Source organism: Orcinus orca, chromosome 2 (genome assembly GCF_937001465.1).
Source record: "Orcinus orca chromosome 2, mOrcOrc1.1, whole genome shotgun sequence".
Taxonomy (NCBI): Eukaryota; Metazoa; Chordata; class Mammalia; order Artiodactyla; family Delphinidae; genus Orcinus; species Orcinus orca.
This window is the reverse complement of record NC_064560.1, coordinates 85946702-85962617: the sequence shown is the minus strand read 5'-3', so window position 1 is coordinate 85962617 and position 15916 is coordinate 85946702. Positions and strand designations below refer to the sequence as shown.

At 40.7% G+C, this 15916-nt stretch overlaps 1 protein-coding gene across 3 annotated transcripts in view; it reads right to left on the bottom strand.

The window, feature by feature from the left end:
- Positions 1 to 6942, bottom strand: part of NPTN (neuroplastin) — a 56233-nt gene extending 49291 nt beyond the window's left edge. Inside the window, exon 1 of one of the 3 annotated variants that reach the window (XR_007475800.1) lies at positions 6661 to 6942. Coding sequence is in view for 2 of the 3 variants with exons in the window: in XM_004276280.4 (XP_004276328.1) it covers positions 6661 to 6751 (91 nt within the window). In the remaining variant the exon portion in view is untranslated. The remainder of the gene's footprint in view (positions 1 to 6660) is intronic. The other 2 variants (XM_004276280.4, XM_004276281.3) reach the window with 2 other exon arrangements.
- Between the last annotated feature and the right edge of the window lie 8974 nt (positions 6943 to 15916).

Below are 15916 nucleotides of genomic sequence, written 5' to 3'. Positions count from 1 at the left end.
TAATTCCAAAAAGTTAGTTTCAAAAAATTTATTAAAACAAAGTATTCTCTCTCTAGGCCTTTTAACCATTAGAAGCAGTACCTACCTAAACTGTAAGGTCCATAGCACTGTGTAATTTTAGAACTGGAAGGGAATTTACACATCACGTAGTCTAGTGGTTTACAAATACTATCATCAGGAAGAAAAATCGATGACATAATTTATATATGCGAGCACACTCTCACTTTTTTTTTTAAATGTATCTTACTACATATGGAACATTTTGCCTTGTTAGTATTCTGTCACAAAGGACATATTGTCTTGTATTTTATATTTAATCACTTTTAGAATGTGAGTATACATTTGGATAGGATTAAAACTATGGGTGCAATTTGGAACTTTGTTTTCTAATAATAGAGCCTTACATAATATACAGAATCCTGACACCTTCAGAGTGATCTCAAATCATCTCATTATATTTCACTGTCTAGTCAATTTGAAGCAATAGTTGGGTGTAACAATGATATAAATCAAGACAAAGCAAAGGGAAGCAAAGCATATCCAAATTGACATACTTCTGGAAAAAACCATAAAGCGTACCCTAAGTTTCCAGTAAATAAGATTATTTAGAAAGAAAGTTAGTCTTTTTTTTTTTTTAGAAGGTTAGTCTTAAAACATTCCATAATTGTTTCCAGAAATGCAAAAGAATACCATTCAGTACTTTTTAGTACAAGGAACTTAACACAATATTTTTCCATCAAAGCCGGCCACAGCTTTAACGAAGAGATAAGACTAGGTTTTTTAAATTTGAAACACAACGAAAACAAGAACAAAACAAAAAAAACAGTAGATGTGTGAGGAACATCAAATAAATCTACCACTGACTTACTGTATACAAATAAATGTAGATAACTAGGGGAATACTTTAAGTATTTAGTAAACCCCCATTTCCACACAGACCAATTAAAAGTTCTCAACAATAACGAAAAAGTAACCTCAAGTTAATTAAGTTTGATTAATAAACGTCTATTTTTGCATATACACAAAAGTAAGCAACAACAACAAAAAAATTAGGCCTACTTTCAATTTTAGACGACATAGTAAACTGGAATTGTACAAATCCTGACTCTTGAATAAACCTGAAAACCATACAATTTACTTGTGTATTCAAGTTTTTAATGTAAACATCAATACCTTTGGAATAATGTTTTTACATAGGATCAGTACAGTATTTTACTTTAAATTCAGTGAGAAGTTTACTTCTATATATATAAGCCTATAAAATGCAACAGTTTATATTCAACTAGTTTTACTGGAGAAGTTTCCTGCTTTCACAAAGCTAATCCTTACCAACTAAAATTAGGAATTCCGGGGGAAAAAAAATCCACAAGAACCTCACAATTTAAAAATGCATTATCTAAGGTGCTTAAAATTAAGCTCCATATCACCAATGGCATTTATAAAAATTCATGTAACATGATAGTGTTTTGTTTAAAGAGGAACACTGAAAGCAAGGCCGACTGTTCACAGGCAGCGATTTTGCATCATTACATATTTTAATTTTGATGTTCGGATATACTTTAGAGGACCCTGGTCTATTTATTCTTTCTAACAGATTCTATTTTTCCAGATGCTTGTCAAAGGAAGATTCATTCCTCATTCTCGCTTCCTGTTTTTCTCCTTGTACAATTACTATAGCCTTTCTTCTGTCTTTTCTCTTAGAACTTCATTCTCTACTTCTGATCCTGTCCAGACTGTGCTCACTGTAAACAAACTGAATAGACTGCCTCAGAAATTTTTTCACACAATTCACTTCTTCCAAAATTTCTTTGCATAATTTTATTCGTTTTTATTGAACATCTCCTGTGTGATATCCAAAACAGTCTCATTCATTATTTTCCTACATGCTTCATTTGTATAGATATTAACAGCTTATCTCCTTCCCAAATTGTCTTGAAAAAACACCTTTACACAGACCCAGCAAAATTTCAGATTTTAAATATGAAACATCTTACTCTGAAAAAGTAGCTCAAACTAAATAAATGAAAAACAATGTCCAAATGGACAGAGCACTTTTCTAATCGTATCCGGTATCTCTGCCAGCCCAGTTATTTACTTTTATTAAAAAAATTAAAATAAAGACAATACAATTACATTTTGTCTTCTTTAATGTCTAAAGGTATACTCCACAGGAGGAGAAAATGTTTCACATTAAAACTGTATTAATGAGAAAAATCAAGGGATTCCTTCAAGACAAAACAGTCTAATTTTTCATGAGGATCTGTATAACTCACACAAAGTCAGATCTGTAATGAACTTCAATCTTAATTTATGGTGAATGTTTGGACTGTAGGGTACATTTACATATAAATACTTTTATTGCCTTTTATTGTTTTAAACCTCGGTATACTAACACGTTAAGCTCTGTTATGTCTGACAACACAAAAACCTACCTGCATCTTTTTCTAATTTGGATCCAGGAATCTTGAAAAACAAAGACTAGAGCCCAGGAACACATCCTGATGTTGTAACATGGCCTTACCACCCTGGTCCCCTGACCAATTTCTCATGCCTGGGTGCTTCATTACATCAGTAGTGACACTGTTGTCAGTTGCCTGAGAGTCTGGAGGCTTATGATCTCCTTAGGAAATGCTAATAAATTCCAAGGCAAATAGTTTCTTCTGGTCATTTAAAATCTTATTTTGACTAATTATGTTAAGATTTGCTGCTTGATATTTGGCATGTCATTTGTGCCACAGCTGCTATAGATAACACGTCTTCCATTGCTCATTTTAGTTCACCCAAAGGAAAGATGCACTATCAATAGCAAACGTCTAAAAACATACTCAGGGAGAGAAACTGCCAAACCACTGAAGCAAACAGCACTTGACAGAAAAGAAAAAGATTCATGAATCATCTAATGCAAATACTGGCACTGTTACAAAGCACAATGTTCACAACTATCTAGTATCACCCAAGCAAAATGGTTTCTTAAAATTTAGATCATTAATAAACTCATTTTAGATCATTCGACTCATCTTCTCCCCCTAAACAGTGTTAATTGTCTATTTTTATATTTTCAGTATGAATATATTACATTTTTACACTTCACATTCATTCATCAGTTAACATCTCCAACACTTCACTGTGTGCCAGGCACTACATTCTATTTCTCTTATTCACAACAATGAGATGCTATGAAAAGGTGCTACCTAGCCATGAAAAGATATTTAGTTCACTGAAAGAGAAAGAAAACCATGAAACCTCCCAGACAATTAAATGGAAGTATGAACTTCCTCATCAGAATCTACAATTGCAGAGGCAGCACAGCTGGTCACTTCTATAAAAAAGTTACATAAGCAAAAAGCACAAATCTGGGGCCTTCAAATGGCCTACTTAACTTTTTCCAAGACGACAGTGAGCAGCATTAACAATTAAATGCTTGATATATACATGAAGAAAAATAATTAATAATGGTATTTTTAAAGGATAATAATAGTAATAGATAACATTTACTCACTATAGTAAGCAAACATTTAGTACATATAGTATTGTTATGCTACATATAGTAATGTAGCATATGTTACATATAGTAACATATGTTACATATAGGAACAAGCGTTACATATAGTAAAAACTTACTCCCAACTGAGACTCACTATATACCAGGCAGAAACCTAAGTGCTTTATGGTCATTGTCTCATTTAATTCTCACATCATCCCTAGGGGATGGGCATTATTATAAACCCCATTTTACAGATGATAAAACTGAGACTTGGAAGTATTAAGCATCTTACTCAAAGTCACTCAGCTACCAAGAGATGGGACTCAAACCCAGGTCTATCAGGATCCAGAGTCTGTGCTCTTGATCATCATATAATACTGTCTGGTTTATACTTATTCAATTCTAATTTCACTCTAAAGCTTTCAAAGTCTTACCAGGAAGGTTATATTTTAGGACAGTTTTCTTCCTTTAAAATGACACGTTAAAGAGGATTTTACTTGAAACTATGGTCCTACAAGTCTAACTGTTTGTATGGGAAACAAATTCTATCTGAATGAAAAACCCTGAATCTCTATGGTAATGGGTCACAGCTAACAGAGACCTTGAGAGTCATCTAGTCCAAATTCTTCATTTTAGGAATAACGAAAAACATCTATACTCAGTCTAAACTACCACATAATCCAGAAATACTTCCGTTTGGGGACGTTTTTTAAAAAGTCATCATTTTAAATAGATAATCCAACTTTTCAAGATCATCCAGAGCATAGTATCCATTTCTGAAAAACACTATAAGAAAATACAAACTCCATGACATGAGGTCAGACGATTGTAGAGCTATTACCAATTGAAAGCTTTCATCTTACAGACATGCTATAAAAAGCTATAAAATGGCATCCTTACCTACATGGACTCAAACTCAAAAAAATAGCCATTTCTTCCTTGAATTAAATTTACATTCATTTGGGTCAACTACAAGCTCAGCTTCACTTCACCAGTCATGTCACGTGACTGAATTCAAGCTCATTTCAAGGAAAAGGCTGCACTATGCTGTATTTAGAACACATATCACTGAGAATAGCCAGATGAGTCTTTGTAGGCCCATCCAAAAACCTTGCTTTAGTTGCTAAGAAACTACAATTTCACTGTATTATAAATTTTTGAAGAAGCTATGCCAGCACAGAGATTGAACATGTTGAGATCAAAAATCTCTCACCTATTGTGCCAAATGAAACCTTGCTTTTTACACAAATTGAATAGCTGAAATTAGTATTAGGCTTAAGTCATATTGTTAACACAGACTAAAAACTGATAAGACAAATCAAACTAACTCTACCTTGCCTTCCTTAGTGGCCTCATGCTTTGGAGGAAAATAGGGAAAATACCCAATATGCTTCGTATATTCAATGCTAGAGACAGAAAAATGTTTCCTTCCTGACCCCTGCAGTGATAATTCAAGGCCATGAAGCATACATAAGATTTTATTTATACAATTTGGTATGACACTTACATTTAACTGATGCTTTTTCGATCTTTACTGATATATTTTCACTGTAATCTTCAGCATTTTAAGCCTAGATTCTCCTTAGAATGCTTAACTCCATTCGTTTTTGTTTTTTTTTAATGAAAGCCATTTTAATTTCAGCTATTCCAACAAGAGTAATTTTAAATTGTTCTAGCATAACAAACAACAAAGAAACACCGAAGAATTAACAAAAGAATTTATAGTTCACTCTTCAGTACAGTCATGTATGAGTTCACCCTCATAAATTCTTTCCTATAAAAATATTTTTTAAACCTCTTAAAGGTTGTTTCCACAAGAGCGGAAACGGGTTCACAATACTTCTAATCTCATCTCTGAAAGATCAATTCAGCAGCTGAATTGTAACACATACCTTTAACAATCGGAATCTTTTTTGTCTAGATCCCCCCTCACCATACTTCCCCACCATTTCTCCATCTTCTCTAAACAGCTTCAGTTCAAAACCCAATTCTCTCCTTTCCACTGTATCCTGCACATATCCCAGGGACTACTTTTATGTTCCTCAGAAATAATGTCTCTTCTGTCTTGAAACTTTTCGATCTTAAAAACCCACTTCCTCCATCTCTCTCTCTCTCCAGTGACTGCTCTCAATCCCACCACTGCAGTTTCAGCTGTGTGTCCCTGCCTTCCCAGAGGCCCCAACCAATATCAAACAGCACTTGCCAGAACTCTGCTCCTCCCTTCCCTAATATATCCTCCACACTGCAAACCAACATTACACCCCCGGCTTCCTGCATTTTACTCCCTTCCCTTATTTTCTGTCTTACCCCACCCCCATCTCTATAGCCAGAAACCCTTATTTCTGTAATAAATAATTCCCCCTACCTCAGTTTCAACCCTTTCTCCCCATCCTCTTCTCCTTTTTCCTCTCCTTATTTAGAAACTCCTTTTTGCTCTCCCAACCACTACCCTAGAATGCCCAACACTCCACCCTCCTTAGTAAACCCAGTTCTCTTCCCTCATCTCGTTTAGAGCCACTGCTGCTCCTCTTTCCAGATCCCCTACTGCAGTCAACCCACTATCTTGGCTTTCCACCCACCTTCTCTCCACCTCCACAGCCAAGGCTCCCTGATTCTTTACCCCCTCCTTAAGGCTCTAGTACTCTGCTCAGTATTCTTCAGTACTCCCTTCCCCCCACGTCTCTCTTATTTTTTAAGGATATCACCAGTCTTACGGGGCCCCAGTAGAACCCTGGACGACCCCAGTGACCCCAGTGTTCTCTTGGGGAGCCTGACACCACTCTCCGTCACCTTAAACACAAATGCCTGTCTTGTGCCGCCTTTAAACGCTGCGCCCCCTCCTCGCCGCCCCCGCTACGCCAGCTCCTCACGTCGGCTTCCTTGGGGTCCCCTCCCCGACTCGGAGCGACAAGCCCCAAGACGTGGAGCCTCTAAGTCAACAACACCTCAGGCTCTTATCGGACGCCCCCACCTCTCGGATAGGCACCTCCGGTTCTCACACCAGCGCCTCTTCGAACTCCCGACCGGCATCTGCTCGTCTCGGGCCCGCAGCCCTCCAGACTCCGATTGCCGGCCCCCCTCCCCTGGCTCCACCACCTCCTCGGGCCCCGAACGGCCCTCTCCGGCCGCCAGCTTCCCCCAGCCCCCGCCCGGCCCGCCCCCGGCGCCCCGCTTACCGTTCTGAGCGGCGCCTGGCCCTGGGAGGAGGGAGCCAGAGACCAGCAACAGCGAGAGGGCCAGGGCGCTGGGGAGCGACGAGCCCGACATTCTCCCTGCAGAAGACCGAACAGCGAACGGGCCGAGGCCGGAGCCGGGGCCGGGGAAGGGAGGGGAGGGAGGGAGGGGGCGGGCGAGCGCTCGAGGGAGAGAGCGAGGGAGGCAGCCGTGGCTCGGCTCCGTCCTTCCCCGTCCTCCTACCGCCGCAGCGCCCAAGCCTCGCGAGACCTTCGCTCCCGGCCGTGGGCGGCTGAGGAGCAACGGCGTCAAGGCTCGCGAGAAGAGGCGGTCTCAATCGATCCTCCTGCCCCTCGGACTCCGCGTTCCCGCCCCTGCAGAGGCTGATTGGCCTAGCGCGAGATAGGTCACGTGCCAGGGACGCCTCTGGCCACGTGACGGGGAGAGGCGGAGCTCCTGTTCTCGGCCCTGGGGAAGGGAGAAGTCTGCGTTCTGCTTAATCCTCTGTGAATGCGGGGAGCGCACATAAATAAGAGGAAGCTTTGGGAATATATTTCTCCGCCCATCCTGCCTTTCAGTTGTTGGAGCTCTTGGCTGCAAAATTTAATGCAACACCGACTCTTTTAAGCCTTCCTCTCATTGTTCCCTATCAAAGTCCTGCTGTTTCTTCCTTCTGGACTTTGACCTTAGACCCTCTACTGGCATGTGGCTTCAGCCTCCCATTTTAACCCCGTGTATTAACCTTCTAGGCTAAATGATGCACTCCCCGTGCCTGGTATTACCTTGTGCTTTACTGCCTCTACATCTGCTCCCTCAGCGTGGAACGTCCTCCTTTTCCTCGCCCTTCTATTCCCCCTCCCCCATTTTGGCCTTATTTTAGCTACTTAGAATCTCAGGCCTGAAGTTCAACTAGACTAATTGTTAGTTAGACAATCTAGGCACCAAATTCTACAAGGAAGTAATCTTATATGAAGAATCTTCAGAAGCATTTTTGTGCAGCGAACATTCATTGAGTACCTACTGTGTACCAGGTTTTCACATCCGATGTGAAACCTGCATGAAAAAGTGGTCCCCACTCTCACAAAGTTCACAGCCTAGTTTATCAGAGAAGGGAGGAAGAGGACAAATGACTGCATAGCAAAACGACCCATAGGAAAGGAGCCAGCTGAGTGCTCCGGCAATGTGGTCACAACTGTTTGCATGGAAGTTTGGGAAATGCCCTTTTTCAGGGTATTTTTGGTACTACCCTGAGCGCCGTCAATCCTTGGTTGGCAAAGGATTTCTGTGGCTTAGCTCATCGCTGACTCAGAACAGACATCTTGGGGAGTGTCTGCGGAGTGAAACTGAGAGGAATCAAGTAAGTCGTCCTGGTGACCTGACTCAATTCGAAGAGAAAACTTGAAGAACCTAGAAGAAGGAGCATTCACCATGACCCTCACACTCTCAAGCTAAAGTGGACTCAAGCTTTCAACATGAACCAGATAGCTGATGGTTCCAGACTGAGCTTTCTAGCAAACTACAGCTATGGCATGTTGTTGATTGAAATGAAACTACATCCTTCAAGACTTCAGGTGTGTGAGTGACAAAAAGGTTGGCATGTATCTTTGGACAAAGGCCATTCTGCAGACAGCTCTCGATGGAGGGCTACAGGGCTGCCTGTGGTGGGACCAAGATTTTCAGCTGATGGAAGCTTCAGTCGGATGCAGCCATCCTGCCTCATCATCAAAATCCCCATTTGGTTAGGGGTCCTTACAACAAGGAGTCCTTACAAAGTGATTGTGCTCATTTAGTGGGTAGGGAAACTGAGGCTGAGAGAAGCATGAATTACCCAGGGTCTGAATGGTTTTGGTAATCATTAATACCAAAAACTTTGGTTTGCCTCCTTCTAGGCTCATGGCAGGAGTGCCTTTCCTTGTCCTCTTGAAGTTGGGAGCGGCATGTGACTTGCTTCCACCAGGCCAGTGAAAAGTGACATGCATCATTTTCAAGCAGAAGCATTTCATTTCAGTTGCAGAAACCATAGCATACTCTTTTCCCTGCATGGTGATCAGTGATCATGATCACTGGCATGTGTCAAAATGAAGCCTGGGTCCCTAAGTTAGCACGATAAGCCCAGGTCTACCATGTACAATTGGTAGTGTCTGTTGACTTAAGCTACTGAGATTCAGAGGTGTTTTCTCCTGCATAACTTGTACTATTCTGGTTAGGGGAAAGATGAAATTCAACTCCATCCCACTACTACCACCACCATCTACTAGCTGTGGCTTGGACAAGTGACCTGTCTCTCTGGATCCTATTTATCTGTCAAATGATGCTAATGATAGTACATACTCAACTCATAAGATTATCAGAGCAATAAATGAGTAAATTTATGTGCAATGTTTAGATCAGTTTCTGTTTCATATAGACACTCGAATGTTGATGATAATGATAATAAATACTGTTGCTGCTGCTGCAACTTTAACTCCAGCACTGTGCTCTTCCCACTATGTCATGCTTCTTACAAAAAGTGATTCAGGAAGAAAATTTTAAGTACAATGTTACCATCAACTCTCAAAACCTGCAGTTATGAGGAATCTTTTTACCTAGAAGAAAACGTCCTCAAATCCCATGTGCTAGTAGCTGTACTTTTAGACCCCCTTTTAGGGGAAAACCAAAACCTCATATAACTCAGTAACTTCTTTAAAGGAACCTAGGAATTTAATTTTTTTTCTCTTTTTTAAGGTTTACATGCACTTAAAAATCTCTCTACAGTTAAGTGCAGCTGTGCGGGAGGATGGCTGAGCTCCTTGTAATATCTCATAAGAGCCCTTAGAGGTCCTCAGTGGTCAGGCGGAGACACATTTTCCTGGCCTCCAGGGACTGCTTGGAGGTCTGGCTTTCCAGTATTGATAGTGCCTCCTGGTGGCAAGACCTGTAATAAAGCATTCCCAATTGAAAGGCTTTCCTGTGTGGGTGGGTTGGTTGGTTGGTTGGTTGATTTGTTGGTGTGGTTCATTGGTTGGTGTGGTTCATTGTCTTTGGAAGGATGCCAGTGAAGATGATAGTAGTGTTAATAGAGTTGACTTTGAACTACCTTATGGTTTCCCTACTCCCTCCTCTGCAAAGATCTGCTCCTTTGAAGTTCTTTCCATTCAGATATACCACCCTGCTCATCTTGATTGCTGTCATCTGACCCACCAACATAATTTTTTTCCCTGCTCCTTCCAACTCTTAGCACCATCCTTGAACTCTATGGGTGAGTTCAGCATCCATGTTGATGATCTAGTCAATACCCTAGTCTCTCATCTCCAAAAACCTACTCAACTGAGCCACCCTTTCCAAGGTTACACTCTCAACACCTTAATCACCCATAAAAGGCTCCATCTTAGGAATATGAAAATATAATACCTCACTGTCCATTTACCCTCCTATCCTTTCAGTTCCATGTGCTAGGACCCCATTTGCTGTGATTCTTCAACCTCATTGAGACCTCTAATCCATTAATCCCACAAATTCTCATTGTCCATTCCTCATTTCCTTTCTGGTCCAGTTTAGAGCCCAAGATTCATCATTATAATCATTTCCTTACCCACCTCTATCTCTGAAATACTTTCCTGGAAAAACCACAACCTGGCTAAGCACTACACTCTGAGATGAAGTTTCACGCCCTGCACCTGAGCAACTGAATGTTGCCCGAGAAAAAAATCACACAGACAGGCTGAATGACATCATTTTAAATTCATGGTCTCAAACCTCAAATCTCAAACCTCAAAACTCAACACCACCCAGCAACCCTACTCTTTCATATGAGGTAAACATGAATTTGCAATTGCGATGGTCACATGCAAGAAATGCTCATTTCTTTCACTTCTTTAAATCAGATTTAATCCATTCTGAGCACCTTTTGGCCAAGATGACAAGAAATTCAACTTTGGTCATTATGAGCCTCCCTCCCTACTTCCCAGAGTAATATGAAATTCCAAGGGTTTTATGCAGTCCAGGACATTACTGGTTGTTTGGTCTGGACTTTTTTTTTTTTTTTTTAAGTTCACTCTGGTTGCTGCTGGTGTGTGCATGGCCCAGACCCACATGATCCCTTGAAGGTGAATGGTTTGGTGCTTCCCACCACCTCCCTCACCAGCCTCACCCTACACCCCACTCGGTTTCTGCTCTTTGTGATTGCTGTGCTCCTTCTCACCTTGGAGCTTTGCACATTCTGTTCTCTTCGCCTAGAATGCTCAACCCCATCCTCTTTACCTGGCCTACTTCTCATCCTTCAGATGTCAGCTTCAAATCGTCCCTCCTTAATATGAAAATTAAAACCATAACGAGATACCACTTCACGAACACATGCAATTTAATAATTTAAAAAAAAACCTGACAATACCAAATATTGGTGGGGATGGAAAGCAACTGCAACCCCCATACACTGCTGCCATGCATATAAAAATGGCAGAACTACTTTGGAGAACGATTTGACAGCTTCTCATAAAGTATATGTATCTAATCTGTGACCAGGAATTCTACTCTTGTATCCCCACTGCCCAAGAGAAATGAAAACATATTTCCACAAAATAATTTATACAGGAGTGTTCATAGAGCTTTATTCATAATACCCAGAACAGGAAACAATCCAAATATTCATCAACAGGTGAATGGATAAACAAACTATGGTATATTCATACAATGGAGTACCACTCAACAATAAAAAAAAAAATGAACTACTGGTACATGCAATAAAAAAATGAACTACTGTTACATGCAATAATATGGATGAATTCAGAAGCATAATGCTTCTGAGAAGTGAGAAAGAAGAGAAAGAAGTGAGATGCCCCCCAAAAAGTATGTACTATATGATTCTACTTATATAAATTTTTACAATAGGCAAAACTAATATATGTTGATAGAAATCGGATCAGTTTCAGTGTTTTCCTGGGAGACTGACTAGAAAGGGTCATGTTGGAATTTTCTAGTTATGGAAACTTTCTATGTCTTGATCTGGGTGATGGTTAACATTGGGTGTACATTTGTCATTGAAATTATACCTCAATTAAAAGTGTGCAAAACAAAACCGTCCCATTGTCAAGGAAGACTTTTCTGGGGTCCATAACTCAATTAAGCCTTGCTATTGTATACACTTATTGCTCCATTTTCCTTTTTTTGATATCACTTGTCACAGTTGGGATTTTACTTTTATTTATGTGGTTATCTGACTCACATCTGGCTCCTTTTCTAGACCTCCAGGAGGAGGAATCCATGACCGACTTGTTCACCACTGAATATCCAGTGCCTAACACAGTATTTGGCATGCAGGGGGTATTTAGTGAATAGCTCCTGAGGGAATAAATGAGTCACACAGCTGGACCCAGAATCTGAGACTCCTGACTCTCAGTCCAGTGCTCGTTCCACTCTACCATCCCAAGGAGACTCTAGCAATTGCCAATGATAGATGACCAGCCCTCAGTGCTTCCTTTCTCTGTACCATTAAAAATTGTTATCAAGCCTTGTATGATGGGTTAATTTAACATATCTCCATATCCAGTCTCCCCATCTAGAATAACCTCATAACAACCTCTCCTCATTATAACAACCTCTTATATTTCACAGCTTTTCACAACTTACAAAGCGTTTTCACATTAGATATCCCATTATTTCACTTGATCACCAAAACTCCATTTCATAAACAAGATAATGGAGGCTCAGAAAGGAGAATGACTTATTCAAGATCCTCAATTGGCAGGTAATAAAACCAAATAGAATTTGAACCCAAGTCCTTTGGACTGCAAAGGGAAAATGCTGAGGGTGGCTGTCATCATCTTGAGGAAGACGGTCTCCTAAGATGACCGTCTTCAAACAGCATGAATCATATCTGAAGATGAAGCAATCGCCTTGGGCAGGGTCTGCTGAGGTTGGTATAAGAATGGCTCATCTCCTGGCCAGGAGTTTGGAGTACTCATCATTTCTTCAGAAAGCGCTTTGGGTACCATCTCTACTATGACAGCCAGTGCAGGTATAGGACAGGGCAACTTAACAGACAAGTCAGGCTTGTGTTAGAGTCAGGCTTGTGGGCTTTTAGGGGCTAATATCAATATATAACTGCCTTTTAATCCCTGCTCAAGTATAGACACAACTGAGACAGACATAGGAGTCTGTATCCCCCTTTATTTTATATATATAAAATATATGTGTACATATTTATATTTAATTATGCATATAATATATATGTATATGAAATCTCTGGGGCTGTATAATAGTATATATATATATATATATATATATATATATATATATGTATCTCCAGGACCCATCTTCAGAGATTTTGACTTAATTGCTTCTCAAACTTTGATGCACATTAGGTCACCTGGGAACTTAAACAAAATCCCAATCCCTAGACTGCACCAATTAATTCAGAATCTCTGGAGGGGAGACCCAAGCATCAGTTTAGTTTTAAGACTCCTCAGGTGATTACAATATGCAGCTAAAATTAAGAACAGATGATCAAATGCAATCAAAAAAATTTTGAGTATGCAGCAGAATGATAAAGAAGATTGTTAAAACACAGATATCTGGGCCCTACTGTGTTGGGGGGGCTGTAGCTGGCTTATTAAATTAAGAAATGCAGATTATGACCTGTGACTGAGGAGGCACAAGCCACCCACACAGGGGCAGCAGGCAGCTCCCTCAGCATCTGAGCTCCCACTACCCCAGGTAATTTTGATTGAAGGCACAGTTTCAACATACTGACGCAAAGGAAGTAAAGTTACAAGGTTTAATACTCACAAATTCCAGAAACAGGGGGTGGGGGGTACGATGAGCTGGAGGAAGGGCAGTCCTCCATCTCAGGTCACAAGGGAGCAGGAGATAGAGAGCACGGCAGCAAGCACCTATTACATATAAGGTGATTGGGGTAGAGGTCGCTAACTTTTCTTGGGCTCAAATCTAAGTGGTTATTTTTTTTCTTATTAGTTATTTATTTTATACATATTAGCGTATATATGTCAGTCCCAATCTCCCAATTCATCCCACCACCACCACCTCCCCCCTGCCACTTTCCCCCCTTGGTATCCATATGTTTGTTCTCTACATCTGTGTCTCTATTTCTGCCTTGCAAACCTGTTCATCCGTACCATTTTTCTAGATTCCACATACATGCTTTAATATACGATATTTGTTTTTCTCTTTGACTTACTTCACTCTGTATGACAGTCTCTAGGTCTATCCACATCTCTACAAATGACCCAATTTCATTCCTTTTTACGGCTGAGTAATATTCCACTGTATATATGTACCACATTATTTTAAAAGGTGCCCTGGGAAAAGCAAAGTGGGAACTTGTGGCGGGCATCCTAAACTCAAGTCCTTATCTAAATGTCCAGACTCTGGGTGTGAGCACAGTTGTTATACTGTAAAATGCTTAGATGACAATTCAAAATAGCTGTTTTCCCATCACACCCACCCTCAGAGTCAGTAACGGGGGTGGGTCGCTGACAATTTGCATTTCTAACAAACTCGCAGGTGATGACAATTGATGCTGTTGGTTTGGAGACCACACTTTGAGACCAGTCCCTCCACAAAGCAAGGCAAAGAAATATCTCCTTCATCAGTTGACACAGCGATGAGGAAGGCCTGATGTGATAACTTTCATCCCTGAGGGTCCATGGGAAAATAATTATGCCCAAATCAGCCCAATTAGCCTACATGGTGTTTAAAAGAGGGTTAATAGGGCTTCCCTGGTGGTGCAGTGGTTAAGAATCTGCCTACCAATGCAGGGGACACAGGTTCATGCCCTGGTCCGGGAAGATCCCACATGCCATGGAGCAAATAAGCCTGTGTGCCACAACTACTGAGCCTGTGCTCTAGAGCCTGTGAGCCACAATTACTGAGCCCACCTGCTACAACTACTGAAGCCCGTGTGCCTAGAGCCCATGCTCCACAACAAGAGACGGCACTGCAATGAGAAGCTCATGCACCGTAACGAAGAGTAGCCCCTGCTCGCCGCAACTAGAGAAATCCCACGTGCAGCAGCAAAGACCCAATGCAGCCAAAAATAATAAAATAAATAAAATAAAATAAATAAATAAATAATAAAAAATATAGAGGGTTAATAGGTTCTGATTTTAAAAGGGATAGAGTCTGCAACACTGTAGCTAGCATCAGAATGCCCAAGTTGCTTCTAGGTCGGTGATCTTCCCACCATTGGGAATGAGCTGGGAAACTCATTTCTGGTGTTTCCATGTTAATGATTAATTATAGTTGTAACAGCGGTGTCTTCTTGGTATTGTCCCTTTCTCCTGAGAAATGTTCTGATCCACATGGCTCTAATCAGACCACTTTATTCTTGCGAGACCCTTTTCCCCTGTTTTGTTCAAGGAATGTCACCAGACTCCAGCCAGTCCACTCAGAAGCCCTGGGAAGTTTTTTGGATTAAAATTTAGGAAGGTCAGTCTCTCTCTCTTCAGTGATCTAAACTATGAGATATGAGACTTGAGGTGTCAGTGGCCAGAAGTCCTTCCATGTGCAAGAAACCAGTCTGCAGAGAGAGGATGAAGCTGACAAACAAGAAACAACGATGTTACCTTTCCAATGTGAGCTCTTCAATGAGGGGCATTATTTACTGTTTTATTCCCCAATGTCTGGCATAGTATAAATGGCACAAAGAAGTGTGTCAGTAAATGTTGTAGACGGTTTTATTAAGGTATAATTAACCGACAACAACCTGCACATATTTAAACTGTACAATTCGATAACTTTTGACGTATTTATACACTGGTGAAATCACCACCATTCGTCACCCCCAGAAGTTTCCATGTGCCCCTTTATAGTCCGTCCTCCCACCTCTCCCCACCTGCCCCCCAGCAACCACTGACCTCCTCTCTGTCACTGTAAGTTTGCTTCTTCTAGAGTTTTATATAAATGGAACCATATAATATGTATTATTTTTTGACTGCTACATAATTATTTCGAGATTCACCCATGTCGTTGTTGTGTGTCAATACTTCATTTTTTACTGTGAGTAGTATTTCATTGTATAGATAAATCACAATTGGTTTATCCATTCACCTGTTGATGAACTTTTGGGTTGTTACCAGGTAATGCCTATTACAAATAAAGCTGCATGAACATTCATGCAAGACTTTGTATGGACATATGCTTTCATTTCTCTCGGGTAAATGCCTAGGTGTGGAATGATTGGGTCATATGGTAGGCATGTGATGAACTTTGAAGGAACTGCCAAACTGCTTTCCAAAGCTACCACTACGTGGTATTTTTGTCAGG